This window comes from Diplotaxodon limnothrissa, linkage group LG3 (genome assembly GCF_057381915.1).
Source record: "Diplotaxodon limnothrissa isolate DT_005_m linkage group LG3, D_limnothrissa_male_GT1.1, whole genome shotgun sequence".
NCBI lineage: Eukaryota > Metazoa > Chordata > Actinopteri > Cichliformes > Cichlidae > Diplotaxodon > Diplotaxodon limnothrissa.
This window is the reverse complement of record NC_140598.1, coordinates 53,690,261-53,708,216: the sequence shown is the minus strand read 5'-3', so window position 1 is coordinate 53,708,216 and position 17,956 is coordinate 53,690,261. Positions and strand designations below refer to the sequence as shown.

The 17,956-nt window shown below is 43.3% G+C and overlaps 1 protein-coding gene across 2 annotated transcripts; it reads right to left on the bottom strand.

Annotated features, from left to right (window-relative positions):
• Window positions 1-13,631: 13,631 nt before the first annotated feature.
• Window positions 13,632-16,349, bottom strand: LOC146636566 (placenta-specific gene 8 protein-like). Of its 2 annotated transcripts, XM_085350899.1 has the most exons (5): window positions 16,267-16,349; window positions 16,121-16,155; window positions 14,701-14,808; window positions 14,474-14,619; window positions 13,632-14,145 (listed from the first exon to the last, which is right to left on the bottom strand). In XM_085350899.1, the coding sequence occupies exons 3-5, from the start codon at window positions 14,804-14,806 to the stop codon at window positions 14,005-14,007; spliced, it is 393 nt and encodes a 130-aa protein (XP_085207025.1). In that variant the 5' UTR covers window positions 14,807-14,808; window positions 16,121-16,155; window positions 16,267-16,349; the 3' UTR covers window positions 13,632-14,004. The 2 variants fall into 2 exon arrangements, with proteins under 2 accessions (XP_085207025.1, XP_085207026.1); XM_085350900.1 differs by lacking the exon at window positions 16,121-16,155.
• Window positions 16,350-17,956: the final 1,607 nt, after the last annotated feature.

Here is a 17,956-nt window from a genome sequence, read left to right as displayed (position 1 = left end):
CTCTAGGCAGTCTTAGCTACTCTGCGCCCATAACCTGTTAGCAGAGGTGAAAATACGCAGGAATTCTGGCGCGAATATCTAGACTGCTCCGAGGACAACTGTGGAGGAAATAAACACACAATAGCCACAATCCATTTTCTCACTTGAACTCATTCGCAAGAGAGAGAAGCTTTATTGACGATCACCAGCATATACATGAGCATCACATGTCAATCACAATGCATCTTATCCGCTATTTCCACCTCGCGTTATATACTCTCTGCAATAACGCACACGTTTTCTGCGTGTGTGCTATAATAAATAAAGATGTCCATCTTACAGTTGAGAGTATATTTTTATCTGTGTCATCACTTTATGAAAACTCTGAAACTTAACAGACAAATTCTCGTGGGTAACTCTTCTTTTAAACCGAGCACACGGATAATGCTTGGACGTCCAACTCCATGCGTCTTTGCGTTCATCCTTCACACAGGGGGCAGGTCAACGGTGATCCTTCGAACTTGGCCATCTCTCTGTAACGTGAAAGTGATCCCAGGCAGCTGAATGGTCAGAGTCAGAGGTGGAAGCCTGGTCGTGACCGAATACAGAATTTGCCCGCAGGTGCAGAAAACTCTGCTGCTCAGCCAGTGGAGGAAATTCTTCATGTCAATGAGAGCGCGCACCGCGCTGTCACTGAATCGATTCAGCCACGCGTTTGGGTATGACATCGTGGTTTCACACCAGTGAGGCTGTGCTGCCAGCAGTTTGTCCGAGGGTGTAATGCTTGCAGGAGCTGAGTGGATTTGTTTTCAAGCCGGCTCTGACACTTCTTCCTCACAGGACTTCTGTCTAGTGAATAATGAAGGATGTTAATACGCTCTTTAGTTGAAGTACAGTACTGGGTTGCTGTGAGCTTTAAGACTTTCTCCTCGCAGGTCTTCTATCTCGTGGAGTTTGTCCGAGGGTGTAATGCTTGTAGCAGCCGAGTAGGTCTGAGACTTCCTCCTTGCACGTCTTCTATCTGGTGAAGTTTGAAGTATGTTAATATTGGGCTTTTGTCGAGCGCCGTCCAGGCTGGCCTGTTTCCACCTCGTTCTATGGCTCCACACTGCTATTCCTGTGCGTTATGTGTCGTTTTGTGCTTTGAGCCTCACTCTTTACGGGTATGTTAATACTGTCTTTTCATGAAGTGAAGTGAAGTTCCCCGCTGCTAAGCACGACCGAGTTGAGAGGCTGTTACGGCCGTGTCTTCGTTGTATGTTCGGCGAGCAGGGTCGCTTTTTGCTGCATTTCCTCCGACTTGCTGTAATGCAAGTCAAATACACGAGGATTTGTCCTTTCATGAAGTGAAGTGAAGTGCCCCGCTGCTGAGCGCTCCAGTACGATGGAGTTGAGAGGCTGTTACGGCCGTGTCTTCGTTGTATGTTCGGCGAGCAGGGTCGCTTTTTGCTGCATTTCCTCCGACTTGCTGTAATGCAAGTCAAATACATCATGATTTGTCCATTTGTCTTTTCATGAAGTGAAGTTCCCCGCTGCTGAGCGCTCCAGTACGATGGAGTTGAGAGGCTGTTGCGGCTGTGTCTTCGTTGTATGTTCGGCGAGCAGGGTCGCTTTTTGCTGTATTTCCTCCGACTTGCTGAAATGCAAGTCAAATACACGAGGATTTGTCCATTTGCTCCACACGCAGCAACAAGTCAAGCAGTCAAAAATTTGTTGTGGGAAGGTGAGGCCTCGAACTCGCGACATTCACCTCGATGCACTACTTGCCAGCGTACTATCGCAGTGAGCTAAACTGGCAGAGGTGAGTGTAGCTCGCTGTGTGTGTTTAAGAACCTCTGAGCGGAGCGTGATTTGGCGTATACTTTGATTCCTCTATACACACGGATGCGCACGGACACTTTTAAAACATTCTTCCTCAACACACACCTTAAAAATACATTCACATTTCTTTCCTGTCTTCCTGCGCTCGCACATAGCCACAAAGTATCAGCGCCAGCAGTGGCTTTAACACTCGCTCCGCCACCTTCTAGCCTTGTGTCCCTTTAGTCCGCATCTGGACTACACAGTTGTGCACTAAAGGGAACACACATGTTCGTGTTCCTGGCTACTCGCTCGTTTGTATTTTCACACGCGGGTTTTGAAGCCGGCCGTGCACGCTGTTCTCTGATGTGCTGGCGCCCACTCTCTCAGTGCTCTCGTAGCTCCATAGTTTCCCAATGAATTCGGCAAAAGTCATTGCAAATTCACTTTGTGTGACATGATCCTGGCACTTCTTGCGAACCAGTGCTACACATTGCCCCTCGCTCAATGGCTCACCAGCATTTCTCAGGGCAGCGGTGGCGCCCTAGGTGGCAAAACACTTCACTTTCTCTAGGCAGTCTTAGCTACTCTGCGCCCATAACCTGTTAGCAGAGGTGAAAATACGCAGGAATTCTGGCGCGAATATCTAGACTGCTCCGAGGACAACTGTGGAGGAAATAAACACACAATAGCCACAATCCATTTTCTCACTTGAACTTATTCGCAAGAGAGAGAAGCTTTATTGACGATCACCAGCATATACATGAGCATCACATGTCAATCACAATGCATCTTATCCGCTATTTCCACCTCGCGTTATATACTCTCTGCAATAACGCACACGTTTTCTGCGTGTGTGCTATAATAAATAAAGATGTCCTTCTTACAGTTGAGAGTATATTTTTAATCTGTGTCATCACTTTATGAAAACTCTGAAACTTAACAGACAAATTCTCGTGGGTAACTCTTCTTTTAAACCGAGCACACGGATAATGCTTGGACGTCCAACTCCATGCGTCTTTGCGTTCAGCCTTCACACAGGGGGCAGGTCGACGGTGATCCTTCGAACTTGGCCATCTCTCTGTAACGTGAAAGTGATCCCAGGCAGCTGAATGGTCAGAGTCAGAGGTGGAAGCCTGGTCGTGACCGAATACAGAATTTGCCCGCAGGTGCAGAAAACTCTGCTGCTCAGCCAGTGGAGGAAATTCTTCATGTCAATGAGAGCGCGCAGCGCGCTGTCACTGAATCGATTCAGCCACGCGTTTGGGTATGACATCGTGGTTTCACACCAGTGAGGCTGTGCTGCCAGCAGTTTGTCCGATGGTGTAATGCTTGCAGGAGCTGAGTGGATTTGTTTTCAAGCCGGCTCTGACACTTCTTCCTCACAGGACTTCTGTCTAGTGAATAATGAAGGATGTTAATACGCTCTTTAGTTGAAGTACAGTACTGGGTTGCTGTGAGCTTTAAGACTTTCTCCTCGCAGGTCTTCTATCTCGTGGAGTTTGTCCGAGGGTGTAATGCTTGTAGCAGCCGAGTAGGTCTGAGACTTCCTCCTTGCACGTCTTCTATCTGGTGAAGTTTGAAGTATGTTAATATTGGGCTTTTGTCGAGCGCCGTCCAGGCTGGCCTGTTTCCACCTCGTTCTATGGCTCCACACTGCTATTCCTGTGCGTTATGTGTCGTTTTGTGCTTTGAGCCTCACTCTTTACGGGTATGTTAATACTGTCTTTTCATGAAGTGAAGTGAAGTTCCCCGCTGCTAAGCACGACCGAGTTGAGAGGCTGTTGCGGCTGTGTCTTCGTTGTATGTTCGGCGAGCAGGGTCGCTTTTTGCTGTATTTCCTCCGACTTGCTGAAATGCAAGTCAAATACACGAGGATTTGTCCATTTGCTCCACACGCAGCAACAAGTCAAGCAGTCAAAACTTTGTTGTGGGAAGGCGAGGCCTCGAACTCGCGACGTTCACCTCGATGCACTACTTGCCAGCGTACTATCGCAGTGAGCTAAACTGGCAGAGGTGAGTGTAGCTCGCTGTGTGTGTTTAAGAACCTCTGAGCGGAGCGTGATTTGGCGTATACTTTGATTCCTCTATACACACGGATGCGCACGGACACTTTTAAAACATTCTTCCTCAACACACACCTTAAAAATACATTCACATTTCTTTCCTGTCTTCCTGCGCTCACACATAGCCACAAAGTATCAGCGCCAGCAGTGGCTTTAACACTCGCTCCGCCACTGCTCGCGCCAAATGTAAATGTTATCAGGAAATGATCAGACAGGAGAGGGTTTTCAGGAAACACCGTTAAATATTCAGTTTCTATGCCATATGTTAAAACAAGATCTACGCGGAGTGTGATTAAAGTGGTGGGTGGGTTCTTTTACATTTTGAGAGAAGCCAATTGAGTCTAATAACAGATTAAATGCCTTGTTAAAACTGTCATTTTTAGCATCTACATGGATGCTAAAATCACCCACAATAATTATTTTATCTGAGCTGAGCACACCGCCCCCCTCCGCCTGTGCTTTGAGATTTCTGGTAGTTAGAATGACTCGGGGGTGTTGATTCATTTAAAGTAACATAATCATGCGGATTCAACCAGGTTTCTGTAAGGCAGAGTAAATCGATTTGTTGATCAATTATTAAGTCATGTACTAACAGAGACTTGGAGGAGAGAGACCTAATATTTAATGATCCACATTTCACTGTTTTACTCTTTGGTTCAGATGTGGATACTGTATTGTTCTTTCTTTGTGATTTTTTATGTTTAACCCTTGTGTGGTGTTCGTATTTTTGTCACTCAGCCAGTGTTCATGGGTCTGGTGGACCCGCTAGAGTTTTGGCTTTCCAAATTAACACTATCAAACAATTTTATGTTAAATTACTCAACAGATGTTTACTTCATCCCAATTACAAGACATATGAACAGCAAACATGGTTAATTTTTTCCCTTTACCTTTGTTAGATCACATTTATGAATTAATGTGCTTCTCGTTTTTCTTTTATATAAAATGTTATAAATAAATCAGTTATAATCAAGTGGAGTGAGTGGAAAGACACAACACATTTACACGTGAAAAAATAATTAATTGTTTAATTTTTCTTTTGAAAAAAACTGAACACGGGTCTCACAGACCCGAACACCATACAAGGGTTAAGTTTTTTGTTGCTGGTTTTTAGTTTGTTCTTTGTCTGTTTGGGAGATGACACAGTCTCTATGGAGACGGGGTTTTGGGCGGGGGTAGGAGGAGGAGAGAAGCTGCAGAGAGGCGTGTAAGACTGCAACTCTGCTTCTTGGTCCCAACTCTGGATAGTCATATTTTGGGGGGTTTACAGTTTTTTCTGATTGCTTAAGCACATTTATTGTAACTATTGGCTAATTTTGCAAAACTCTTCACACAAATAAGAAAACCTGTCACCCAATAATCAAAACATTGTAGTTCTCTTGCAAAAGCAAACACAGCTAGATTAACTCTTCACACCTTCGTAAAAATGGTGTTTCCGTATCAAACAGTACACACAAGCCATCATCTACTAAGCACACAATGCGCCAACTGCACACTGATGGTATGAATACAAAACACATCTGGCTTTTGCTTTCTCTGTGCACAAGGTAGGCTATGTCAGTCTGAGCTCATACTTCTGTCATAGATCCATAAGCATAGAGGGATCCAAACTTCAAGTACTGGTGTTTATTCAAACACATCAAAACAAACACAAGTGTTTATTTCCAAGTATAGGATTATTTGCAATCGCCATAATGACTATATGGGTTACTTGGTCTGCAGTGAACATGCTTCCTCTGCCCCCAGCATCTGGTCATCTAGCAATTCTGTAAAGTAACAATTTCAGTATTTTTACATCAATGGTATTGGTGTGTTTCTCATTGGCATATGGCAGTGCTACAAATCTTTGTGCGAAGTGACTGTACTAACCGATTCTCATTTCAAGATGTCCCTATGGTACTTGCTACAGTGTAGCGGCTCGAGTTAGGCTGGACCCGTTGGCCAGCTACCCTCAGGGTCATTCCACGGTTGATTACATGGTCCACTATTGTAGCTCTGATGTCATCAGCAATTCTATTTCTTACTCTTCCTACCCTTCCTCTCCCCCCTCCTCATCTTCCTCTCCCCCCTCCTCGTCTTCCTCTTGCTCCTCCTTGTCCTTGTCGTCCTCTTCATCCTACTTCTTCACCTCCACGTCCTCTTCCTCGGCCTCCTCTACTTCTCACTCTTTCTGCTCCCTCCATTGTACTCCGCACACACAGCTTACCTGTATTGTAGTGCTTAGGCTGATTGCAAAGTGAACTAATTATCTAAAAAAGTTTTCACATGTGAAAGTGTGCCAGACAGTTGGCAAATTAGTGTTAATGATAGCCATACATGTGTATACTTTTGCTAGGAGTGTGTTGGAAATTTGGTAATTGAGTGTTGTGCAGTGAATTGTGCCTACAGTTTTGCAAAGTGTGTGTTACAAAATTGCAAACTGAGTGCAAAGCAGTTTTTGTGCTTTTAGTTTTGCAAACTCAGTGAGTGGTTTTGCTATAAGTCTGAATAGTTTTAGAGATTGTGCTACAGGAATCACAGTTAGGGTTTAAGCATTCAGAAAAAACTGTAAAGAAAAGAGCAGTGACATGGGTGCAGGTCTCCACGACTCCGGCATTACAGGTGCAGTGGGCGGCTTCAACCTTCCCTGTGACGCTCACAAGACACATGGCTGCAATGCTGGTTCATTCTGTCTTTGAGAGTGTGTTGTGTCCTGTAATGATCGTACCATATTGCACCACTAGAGGGTGGTGTCGTGAAATGAGAGTAAAGTGGAGTTGGTAAAGTTTTAGAGTTAGAGTATGGTTAGATGGCTAACTGATAACTTGTTGTGTCTCCCTGTTACTTCTACGATGTAAAGTCTGTGCTGAATTCATTAAAGAGCACTGTTCCTTTATGAGGACTGGTTTATTACCAGACAAAGTTAATTTAAAGACAAGGTTTTTAATGAGCCAAGGCCGACATAAATGTGTTTTATCTACTTTTTAATCCATTTATCATAAATGTAACAAAGTGTTTAGAAAGTTAGCACATACATGTAATTTTTCATTTTTTTTATGTATCCAACTATCGAACGCTGCATGTTATATTCCAAATCTGCCTGTTCTCTTTCAGAAACCTGCCTGCAGAGAATGAACCTAAAGTATGTAATGCAAGGATGCCATCACTTTCAAGATGGAGAAAGCATAAAGTTTGACTTTACAGTTTTTTCTGAATGCTTAAACCCTAACTGTGATTCCTGTAGCACAATCTCTAAAACTATTCAGACTTATAGCAAAACCACTCACTGAGTTTGCAAAACTAAAAGCACAAAAACTGCTTTGCACTCAGTTTGCAATTTTGTAACACACACTTTGCAAAACTGTAGGCACAATTCACTGCACAACACTCAATTACCAAATTTCCAACACACTCCTAGCAAAAGTATACACATGTATGGCTATCATTAACACTAACTTGCCAACTGTCTGGCACACTTTCACATGTGAAAACTTTTTTAGATAATTAGTTCACTTTGCAATCAGCCTAAGCACTATAATACAGGTAAGCTGTGTGTGCGGAGTACAATGGAGGGAGCAGAAAGAGTGAGAAGTAGAGGAGGCCGAGGAAGAGGACGTGGAGGTGAAGAAGTAGGATGAAGAGGACGACAAGGACAAGGAGGAGCAAGAGGAAGACGAGGAGGAGGGAGAGGAAGATGAGGAGGGGGGAGAGGAAGGGTAGGAAGAGTAAGAAATAGAATTGCTGATGACATCAGAGCTACAATAGTGGACCATGTAATCAACCGTGGAATGACCCTGAGGGTAGCTGGCCAACGGGTCCAGCCTAACTCGAGCCGCTACACTGTAGCAAGTACCATAGGGACATCTTGAAATGAGAATCGGTTAGTACAGTCACTCCGCACAAAGATTTGTAGCACTGCCATATGCCAATGAGAAACACACCAATACCATTGATGTAAAAATACTGAAATTGTTACTTTACAGAATTGCTAGATGACCAGATGCTGGGGGCAGAGGAAGCATGTTCACTGCAGACCAAGTAACCCATATAGTCATTATGGCGGTTGCAAATAATCCTATACTTGGAAATAAACACTTGTGTTTGTTTTGATGTACTTGAAGTTTGGATCCCTCTATGCTTATGGATCTATGACAGAAGTATGAGCTCAAACTGACATAGCCTACCTTGTGCACAGAGAAAGCAAAAGCCAGATGTGTTTTGTATTCATACCATCAGTGTGCAGTTGGCGCATTGTGTGCTTAGTAGATGATGGCTTGTGTGTACTGTTTGATACGGAAACACCATTTTTACGAAGGTGTGAAGAGTTAATCTAGCTGTGTTTGCTTTTGCAAGAGAACTACAATGTTTTGATTATTGGGTGACAGGTTTTCTTATTTGTGTGAAGAGTTTTACAAAATTAGCCAATAGTTACAAAAAATGTGCTTAAGCAATCAGAAAAAACTGTAATCAATGTATAAAAATAAAATAAAATGTATTTTTAGTGACACAGGACACAAACACGGAAACAAGATATATAATTAGGATTATTTATAATAAACAATAAATCATTGCAATTTCTTTAACCATATAGAATAACTAAATCCTAAAGGACAATATAACATCAATGCACTGAACTCACTATGTTATCCCTCTAACAGAGCCTCCACGTGTTCTCACTGTAATTTCCCCCTCATGAATGAATATATGCTTGCACTAATTTGAATGTTCGGGGGGAAAATCAAACGCATTTTTCTCGCAGTACTCAAGCTGACTTACCTCATTACCTCACACTTAGCTGACTCACAAATTATGTACCCAATATTTAGTGAATTGGATGTGTCCCTCCAGAAATGTATAATTGTAAAACTGGTTCACCTTCTACGCACTGACTCCACTGACAAGGTATGAAAATATATCAGGCTACGTCAATATCGGTAGGTCTTCAGGGTTTCTACTCCACGGCCGTATTTCATACAGTCCACATTTCCAATGCATGCTATTTGCTGCAAGTAACGTCTCTTTGCATCCGGACGCAATCTGTCTCTGTACTGTACTGAGAGTTGTGCTCCAATTCAAGAGAATTGTGTTCTAGGTTGGAAAAATTGTGCTTATAGGTTGGGAGAATTGTGCTCTAGGTATGGAAAATTGTGCTCCAGGTCGGGGGAACTTGTGTTCTAGGTCGGGACAACTTGTGCTCTGGGTTGGGAGAATTATGCTCCAGGTCGGGGGAATTGTCTCCTAGGTTGGGAGAATTGTGTTCTAGGTCGGGACAACTTGTGCTCTAGGGTTGGGAGAATTATGCTCCAGGTCGGGGGAATTGTCTCCTAGGTTGGGAGAATTGTGTTCTAGGTCGGGACAACTTGTGCTCTGGGCTGGGAGAATTATGCTCCAGGTCGGGGGAATTGTCTCCTAGGTTGGGAGAATTGTGTTCTAGGTCGGGACAACTTGTGCTCTGGGCTGGGAGAATTATGCTCCAGGTCGGGGGAATTGTCTCCTAGGTTGGGAGAATTGTGTTCTAGGTATGGAAAATTGTGCTCCAGGTCGGGGGAACTTGTGTTTTAGGTTGGGCCAATTGTGCTCTGGGTTGGGAGAATTATGCTCCAGGTGGGGGGAATTGTCTCCTAGGTTGGGAGAATTGTGTTCTAGGTCGGGACAACTTGTGCTCTGGGTTGGGAGAATTATGCTCCAGGTCGGGGGAATTGTCTCCTAGGTTGGGAGAATTGTGTTCTAGGTCGGGACAACTTGTGCTCTGGGTTGGGAGAATTATGCTCCAGGTCGGGGGAATTGTCTCCTAGGTTGGGAGAATTGTGTTCTAGGTCGGGACAACTTGTGCTCTGGGCTGGGAGAATTATGCTTCTAGGTTGGGAGAATTATGGTTCTTGGTTGGGAGAATTTTGCTCCAGGTCGGGGGATTTGTCTCCTAGGTTGGGAGAATTGTGTTCTAGGTCGGGATAACTTGTGCTCTAGGGTTGGGAGAATTATGCTTCTAGGTTGGGAGAATTATGGTTCTTGGTTGGGAGAATTTTGCTCCAGGTCGGAGCACTCATAGTAGAGCCGCTGCTCCTCCACATCGAAAGGAGCCATCTGAGGTGGTTCGGGCATCTGTCAAGGATGCCTCCTGGGCGCCTCCTGGGTGAGGTGTTCCGGGCATGTCCCACCGGGAGGAGGCCCTGGGGCGGACCCAGGACACGCTGGAGAGATTATATCTCTCGGCTGGCCTGGGAACACCTTGGAGGAGGTGGCTGGGGAGAGGGAGGTCTGGGCTTCTCTGCTTAGGCTGCTGCCCCCGCGACCCGGCCCCAGATAAAGCGGATGAAGATGGATGGATGGAAAAAGTATTTGCAGCTCCCAGTGTTTTCTTTTGCGTGGAAACCGGGTCCAAATGGCTCTTTGGGTGTTAAAGGTTGCTGACCCCTGCCCTAACCCAAAGCCCACCAAAACAGCCCTAAACGAAACGAGGGAAACATGCTCACATCTGCTTTCCACCGCCAAGCCTAGGGAAGCCGAGCCCCTCGACCCAAACGAAACCACCGAAGCGTGCTCACATCTGCTTTCCACCGCAAAGCCTAGGGAAGCGGAAATTCTCGACCCAAACGAAACGAACGAAGCGAGCTCACAGCTACCTTTTAACTCTGAGCCCTGGCCTAATGTGTCTGTGAACATACACTACATGAGAAAGATGTGTGCCATTACTATAAAGGACACAGGTGATCAGCCCGCAGAACAACCTCGAGATGAGGTACCCGAATACCAATGCCACAGCTGTTCGCCGCGCCATAGTCCTTACGACGAACCAAAAATGGCAAGGAAACAAATGAAAATGTCATGTTACGTTCTTAGTGTAGGCGTGCATTGAACGCAACAAGAAATTGCCCCCATTCACACACTACCCAAGAAAGAACACGAACAGTTGTTTCTTTTAAAGTGCTAAGCATCCATTTATTTGCTTCAGCAGTGAGCAGTGCCAAAAATAACAAACAAAACTCCCTAATGGTCCCTATGCTTTCCTACACAAATAAAAACCAACCAAAAGAAAATTCACTTACCTAACTTTCTAAACGAAAAACAGGAGAAAACTGGATCAACAAAAATGGCTTCTCACGCCTACTAGGCTGCTGCAGTGAACAATATATACACAAGGTGAACAAAATACACAATTGCTACTTTACAAATCAATTTATAGCCATTTACAAGATTAAGGTCCAGTCCTCTGGAGAACATCAAGACATGTTGAGGAGGTAATTTAGCCATTTAAATCAGCTGTGTTGGATCAAAAACACATCTAAAGCCTCCAGGACACCGGCCCTTGAGGCCTGGAGTTCGACACCTGTGCTCTAAAGGATTCAAAGTATTCATCCAGGTAGTCCGGTAGCTTGTTTGACTTGTTTTCCTCAACATATATGATGACGTTGGTCGCTAGATGGATCACGGGTCCATCTCCCGTAAGACGCTCTTCAGTTCACTCAACACAGTGCCATTGCCGGCCCTATGGCCGTCATCACCATCACAATGAGATCCACAGCCACCGCCTATCAGCGTAATCTTAAATTCGTCGGTGACGTACAGACACTGCAATACACTGTTTACACCACAGTGAGTCCCAACAACGTTGATCAGTCCTCTCATGCTGTTATCCTGTGATACTGTGTATGTGGCTAAAACTGTTCAGTAGTCCGTTGTGTAGGGCTGCTCAATTAATCGAATTTTAATCACGATTACGATCTGGGCTTTCAACGATCATTAAAAATGACTGAGCCGATTATTAGCCCCTCCCTCATTTATCCGCGACACCTTAAAGGCCGGTCCGTGAAAATATTGTCGGGCATAAACCGGTCCGTGGCGCAAAAAAGGTTGGAGACCGCTGATTAAGAGGACCCGAGGGAAGCTCGGAAAGCTAAGCAGAAATTATTTGGAGAGTGACTGCCGTTGGTTGAAAAGAGAGTTTAAAAAAAAAACTTCAGTGGTGTTGCACACCATTTTATATTATTTTTTTAAAGTCATTGTTAACCCTTTAAAGCCGGTCAGAGCAGCAAGCTCCGTTTTGCGTAACTATTTTTAAATACCTGTAGAACCTGAACCGTGTAAGCTAGCGCAATAATTTGTTTTGCATATGAAACCGGAGGAGTTGTACTTACATCTTATGCCATCAGCTTGTCCTCGGTCACGGTTTCCTTCCACATATAGCTTTGCAAAAATTGCATAAAAAGCGCTTGCAGGAACAAAAACATAATATTCCAGAAACACGCTTTGCCGTTCCTATCAGCTGTTCGTAACACTTCCCACAGTGAAATGATGCACATGCTGTTTTCTTTGCAAATTTGCATCATAGGATTGTTTTTTGTTTTTCCTGCAGTATATAAAAATTGGTGTATCTCCAAAATAAAACTATGAAGACACTCAAAATAAATTTCCTGTTGTTGTAAACTATTTTTTGCAACTTTATTGTATTTAAAGTTTTGAGGGATAAACCTCTTAAATTTCTCCAAGTAGAAATATATGTAAACAAAACAAAAGCGATTTTCAATTTTTTTTGTAGTTTATTGCACTTTTTTGCAATTTATGTAATTACTATGGACTTAATGCATACATATTATTAAAATATGGGCTATAACAGTTGTATTGATGTATAGCAACTTGAAATGCTCCCACAAATGGCACTACAGCATGTAAAAAAAATAAAATAATATAAGCTCTGGTGGACTTGGTTCTATAGTAGGTCTTAAAGGGTTAAATAAATATCGTCAAATAATCGTGATCTCAATTTCAGTGAAAATAATCGTGATTATCATTTTTGCCATAATCGAGCAGCCCTACCGTTGTGTACAGGCGTAGTTGGTCGAGGGGCTTGAACACATGTCACTTTAGCTCATCCACACTTGGAATTCCTAAAAGCGCGCTAGCTTTTAGTGTGATCCTAGTCAGACCCAGAGTGCAGTCTAGAGTGGTAACCACAACCGCCGAACCCCATAACACCTTCGCCTTGCACGACAATATTTCGCACAAGATCTTTGATGAGTCCGCTGTGGTTGGGTGTCACATCAGCTGTATTTTTTTTCTTGTCTTTTTTTGCTGGTAGTTGGTAACCCTATTAGTTAGTTATATGTAATTATAAATTATGTTGATTTATATTTTTGCTAAGTACTGTTTATAATACTAGAATATCGAAGATGGTGTAGGTTTAAATTTCTAATAAGGCTTTATGACTTTTCCTATAATACCATGGTGGGCCGGTCACTAGTCAAAATGCACTGTCAAAGAAGACAGTACAGAAATATGAATGTATTTTAAACGTATGTGTTCAAGAACAATCTTTGGGCTAAAAACCCAAGTGAGAAAATACAATTGATTCAGGAGCAGGGAACACAGACATGTGTATTCCCCTTAGTCCACATGTGTGCACTGCAGATGTGGACAAAAGGGACACAAAGCCAGAACGTGTCCGTTCAAGCAGTGGTGGAGTGAGTGTTAAATCCCCAAACATCGAAACGTTAACTGCAGACTGAAACAACAACGGGACAATGCGTGAAACATTTACTAGTCAAGTGTCAAGGAGTACGCATTCCGGATGAGCCACAAGGACACAGAGATCCAATCAGGTGTAAAAAAGAAATGCCTGATGATGGTGGACTTGGGAGCAGTGTCGCGTATGATTACCAATATAACAAATTTCAAGAATTTCGACGACAGTTTCCAGGAGTGTGGGCTATTTTATTTGAAATTTGTTAAATGAGTTTTGTCTTTGAAGTTTTCAGAAATGGTGGAAGATTTCAAGGAATGTAGTACAACAATCCTTCATATAGTGGGTGGATATGAATAGTCTTTATTTTAGCACAAGTTAAACTCAACTTAGACACAATTGGTATAAGAGTAAGCATGTTAAATGATATCGTTTGTATTGGACAAGGTTAAAAAAAATACATATATATTTCCTGATGATATACATCAGTATGCTAACAAAACTCAAAACATCTGATGTTAAAAATGTAATCTAAAGTTTAAAAAAAAAAACAGACTTTATTCTATAAATCAATTACATATTGCAGAGCATGAACCGCACAAGACAAAATTTTCTATTTTCACCTCGTGCTGCAGAAACAGAAGTAATATTTTCCTATGCGTTTCATCATTGTAAAATTGTAATTAATAACTTTGTCATATTCACAGCTCAAATGGCTGCATCTTATTCACGGAACACCTGCGTGGTGACCACCGTCGAGGTGGCAGGGTGCTGGTTTTCCCTGATCTTCAGCTCACGATTCATCTGGCACCAAACACACGGGTAACACCAAAGTATCTTGCAGCAGTCATCACAGCACGAGCCCTGCAGGACAGAGAACAGGAAGAGGAAGAAGAGGAGAGAGTAACGGGATCGATCAGCAGAGTTAATGTTGTAACTCGTGTAATTAAATGGAATTTAGATTGTTTTTATTTATATGACACTGTAATTATATTTACATACAAATACTTAAAGTATAGGTGCACTAGAGAAAGAAGAGGGTAACAAGTTGGGTTTTTACAGGAATACAAAAAAATATGATACTAAGTAATTTACTGAAGTCAAATAAAATAGTTTTCACTCTTCATTTTAGTTTTTAGTTTAATTTTAGCTAGCTACAATAACTTTATCCATCCTCCACTCTCACACTTACAGGAATGTTGTAGCGCGCTCTGACGGACTTGCGAAGTAAGCAGGACACCACGCAGAAAACGTCCAGCAGTGGCATGCCACAGCACCATCCATGTTTACTGGCTGTCTGACACTGCATGCAGGGGAAACACCAATATGCACAGCAACCTCGAAGAAAAATATATACAAGTGAAATATCTGTGTTCATATACATCACTGCTGTTCATAGAGTTTGCTGGGTTAACTTACAGGTGCCCACATCAGCACAGCAATCACAGAGGCCGGTGCTCCAGTTCCCCAGGTGTTGATTACCGCCCATGACTGTCATCACCTGTGTGGGCTGCTGGTAGGCCATTCCTGAAGAAAATAGACAGAAAAAACAAGAGCCACGTAGAGAAAGGTTAAAGGGGTCATAGCTCATCTGTAAGGAGAAACCCAATCCAGACTATGAACTAATTTGAAGATAATCAGCTGCAAACACCCTTCTGTTGCAGACATCTATACATCCCGATCACAAGAGACTCCCCCCATCCTGCATCTCACCTTTTCGACCTGCTTCAGAGAAAGACTGGTTTGAACATAACTATCTGCAGTGTTGCTTCTGTAACATGTTCAGCGGAGTATTACTCCTGCGTTTAAGGCCCTACAGCGGTCTTTTTGGCACAGAAATTGCACGTGACCGTTTAAAAACCACAGAACTGTTTTTTCAAACTGCATTTCCAAAACATCTTAAACGTTTTTTCCTTTCTTGAAAAAACACACAGTTTGCTTTTGTAGTGGAAAATTTGTGTTTCCACTCATTTAACCTCTGTGTACTATTGGTATGTAGTTGTTTCTTTCCTATAGAAAGACTCAGTGGGCATAGATGGGAAAACAGCCACTTTTGAGTCCCTACTGTCAGCCTGGTGCCTACGTAGCTGTGGGAAGAAAACCAGCAGAAGAAAACTACCAAGCAAAGATTGTATTCATGCAGCAGGTATAAAGGAGCTGTAATTGTTTGTTTCATCATTAACACTGGTCTAAAAAAAAACCAAGTTCAGTCTACGTTTACCAGGGCAAAAAAAATCAAGCTTTAACATGAACCTACCTATCCCAGCTGAAACGAGAGTTCCAGAGAAGCTGATTTTTTTTTTTTTTACTTAATTTGGTTTTCCCAAAACATTTGTCGCACTGAAGTTGGGATTCCCCCCCACACCATTTTCATGCTTATACAAAAAAAACCTGCAGGTTTTCTTGTGTTCGAGCAAATGACTGAAAAGAGTGTCCAACATATGAGAGCAGTCATCGCTGAAAGCTCAGCTGATAAAGAACCCCAAGTAAAAGGTTTTGTTTTGTTTTTTTAAACAGAGAATGAAGATGGGGGTAGACTGATCACAAGGACAGAAAGTATGCGCTGGTTAATGCAGAAGGAAAAAGTGGCAGGAGGACATCATAATCCACAGAATCCTCATAACCTCATGAGGCAGTTCCTGTTTTGATCCCTCACTGGTACCTCGGACACCAGTATCACGATTAAAACAGTCCACAACACAACACTCAACTGGGCCAAGTTACACAAGGTGTACTAAGTAAATACCGCCAGACAGAAATACGAAGCACGGTTAAAAAGCACACAAAAGCACTTCAAAGAGCAGAGTTACAGATTAACTCGTGTTACAGATTAACTCACCGACAACTTGCTATTCAGGAGCCGCCACAGACAAACTGGAAATAAACGAGTGAATATTTGGTCTTTAGAGATGTATTTCTTTTGCGTTTTATGTGTCTGCTGACACTTTGTTTTAGACAAAAAAAAAAAAAAGACCTGGAGTTTACCTTGTGACTGTACGACGCAGAGGAACGATCCAGGTGTCTGCGCTGATCCGTGTTCGTAATTCCGCAGACGTTGAACTGTTGGGTGGTGAGGGCCGGCTTGAAACACGTGATCAATGACGCTTGATTCAACACGTTACTGCTCCATGCCTGATTCAAGGGTTTCTAAGGGATTGAGTTTTGATGGGATTTGTGCTTTTGGTGGGGATTTTGTGCGAGAGATGAGTCTCAGTATTTGCGACTTAATGAGAGGCATGGAGAGTTGTGCTCCAATTCGAGAGAATTGTGTTCTAGGTTGGAAAAATTGTGCTTATAGGTTGGGAGAATTGTGCTCTAGGTTGGGAGAATTATGCTCCAGGTCGGGGGAATTGTCTCCTAGGTTGGGAGAATTGTGCTCTAGGTCAGGGGAACTTGTGTTTTAGGTTGGGCCAATTGTGCTCTGGGTTGGGAGAATTATGCTCCAGGTCGGGAGAATTGTCTCCTAGGTTGGGAGAATTGTGTTCTAGGTCGGGACAACTTGTGCTCTGGGTTGGGAGAATTATGCTCCAGGTCGGGGGATTTGTCTCCTCAGTGAATGGTTTTGCTATAAGTCTGAATAGTTTTAGAGATTGTGCTACAGGAATCACAGTTAGGGTTTAAGCATTCAGAAAAAACTGTAACATCCTTCATTATTCACTAGACAGAAGTCCTGTGAGGAAGAAGTGTCAGAGCCGGCTTGAAAACAAATCCACTCAGCTCCTGCAAGCATTACACCCTCGGACAAACTGCTGGCAGCACAGCCTCACTGGTGTGAAACCACGATGTCATACCCAAACGCGTGGCTGAATCGATTCAGTGACAGCGCGCTGCGCGCTCTCATTGACATGAAGAATTTCCTCCACTGGCTGAGCAGCAGAGTTTTCTGCACCTGCGGGCAAATTCTGTATTCGGTCACGACCAGGCTTCCACCTCTGACTCTGACCATTCAGCTGCCTGGGATCACTTTCACGTTACAGAGAGATGGCCAAGTTCGAAGGATCACCGTCGACCTGCCCCCTGTGTGAAGGATGAACGCAAAGACGCATGGAGTTGGACGTCCAAGCATTATCCGTGTGCTCGGTTTAAAAGAAGAGTTACCCACGAGAATTTGTCTGTTAAGTTTCAGAGTTTTCATAAAGTGATGACACAGATAAAAATATACTCTCAACTGTAAGAAGGACATCTTTATTTATTATAGCACACACGCAGAAAACGTGTGCGTTATTGCAGAGAGTATATAACGCGAGGTGGAAATAGCGGATAAGATGCATTGTGATTGACATGTGATGCTCATGTATATGCTGGTGATCGTCAATAAAGCTTCTCTCTCTTGCGAATGAGTTCAAGTGAGAAAATGGATTGTGGCTATTGTGTGTTTATTTCCTCCACAGTTGTCCTCGGAGCAGTCTAGATATTCGCGCCAGAATTCCTGCGTATTTTCACCTCTGCTAACAGGTTATGGGCGCAGAGTAGCTAAGACTGCCTAGAGAAAGTGAAGTGTTTTGCTGCCCTGAGAAATGCTGGTGAGCCATTGAGCGAGGGGCAATGTGTAGCACTGGTTCGCAAGAAGTGCCAGGATCATGTCACACAAAGTGAATTTGCAATGACTTTTGCCGAATTCATTGGGAAACTATGGAGCTACGAGAGCACTGAGAGAGTGGGCGCCAGCACATCA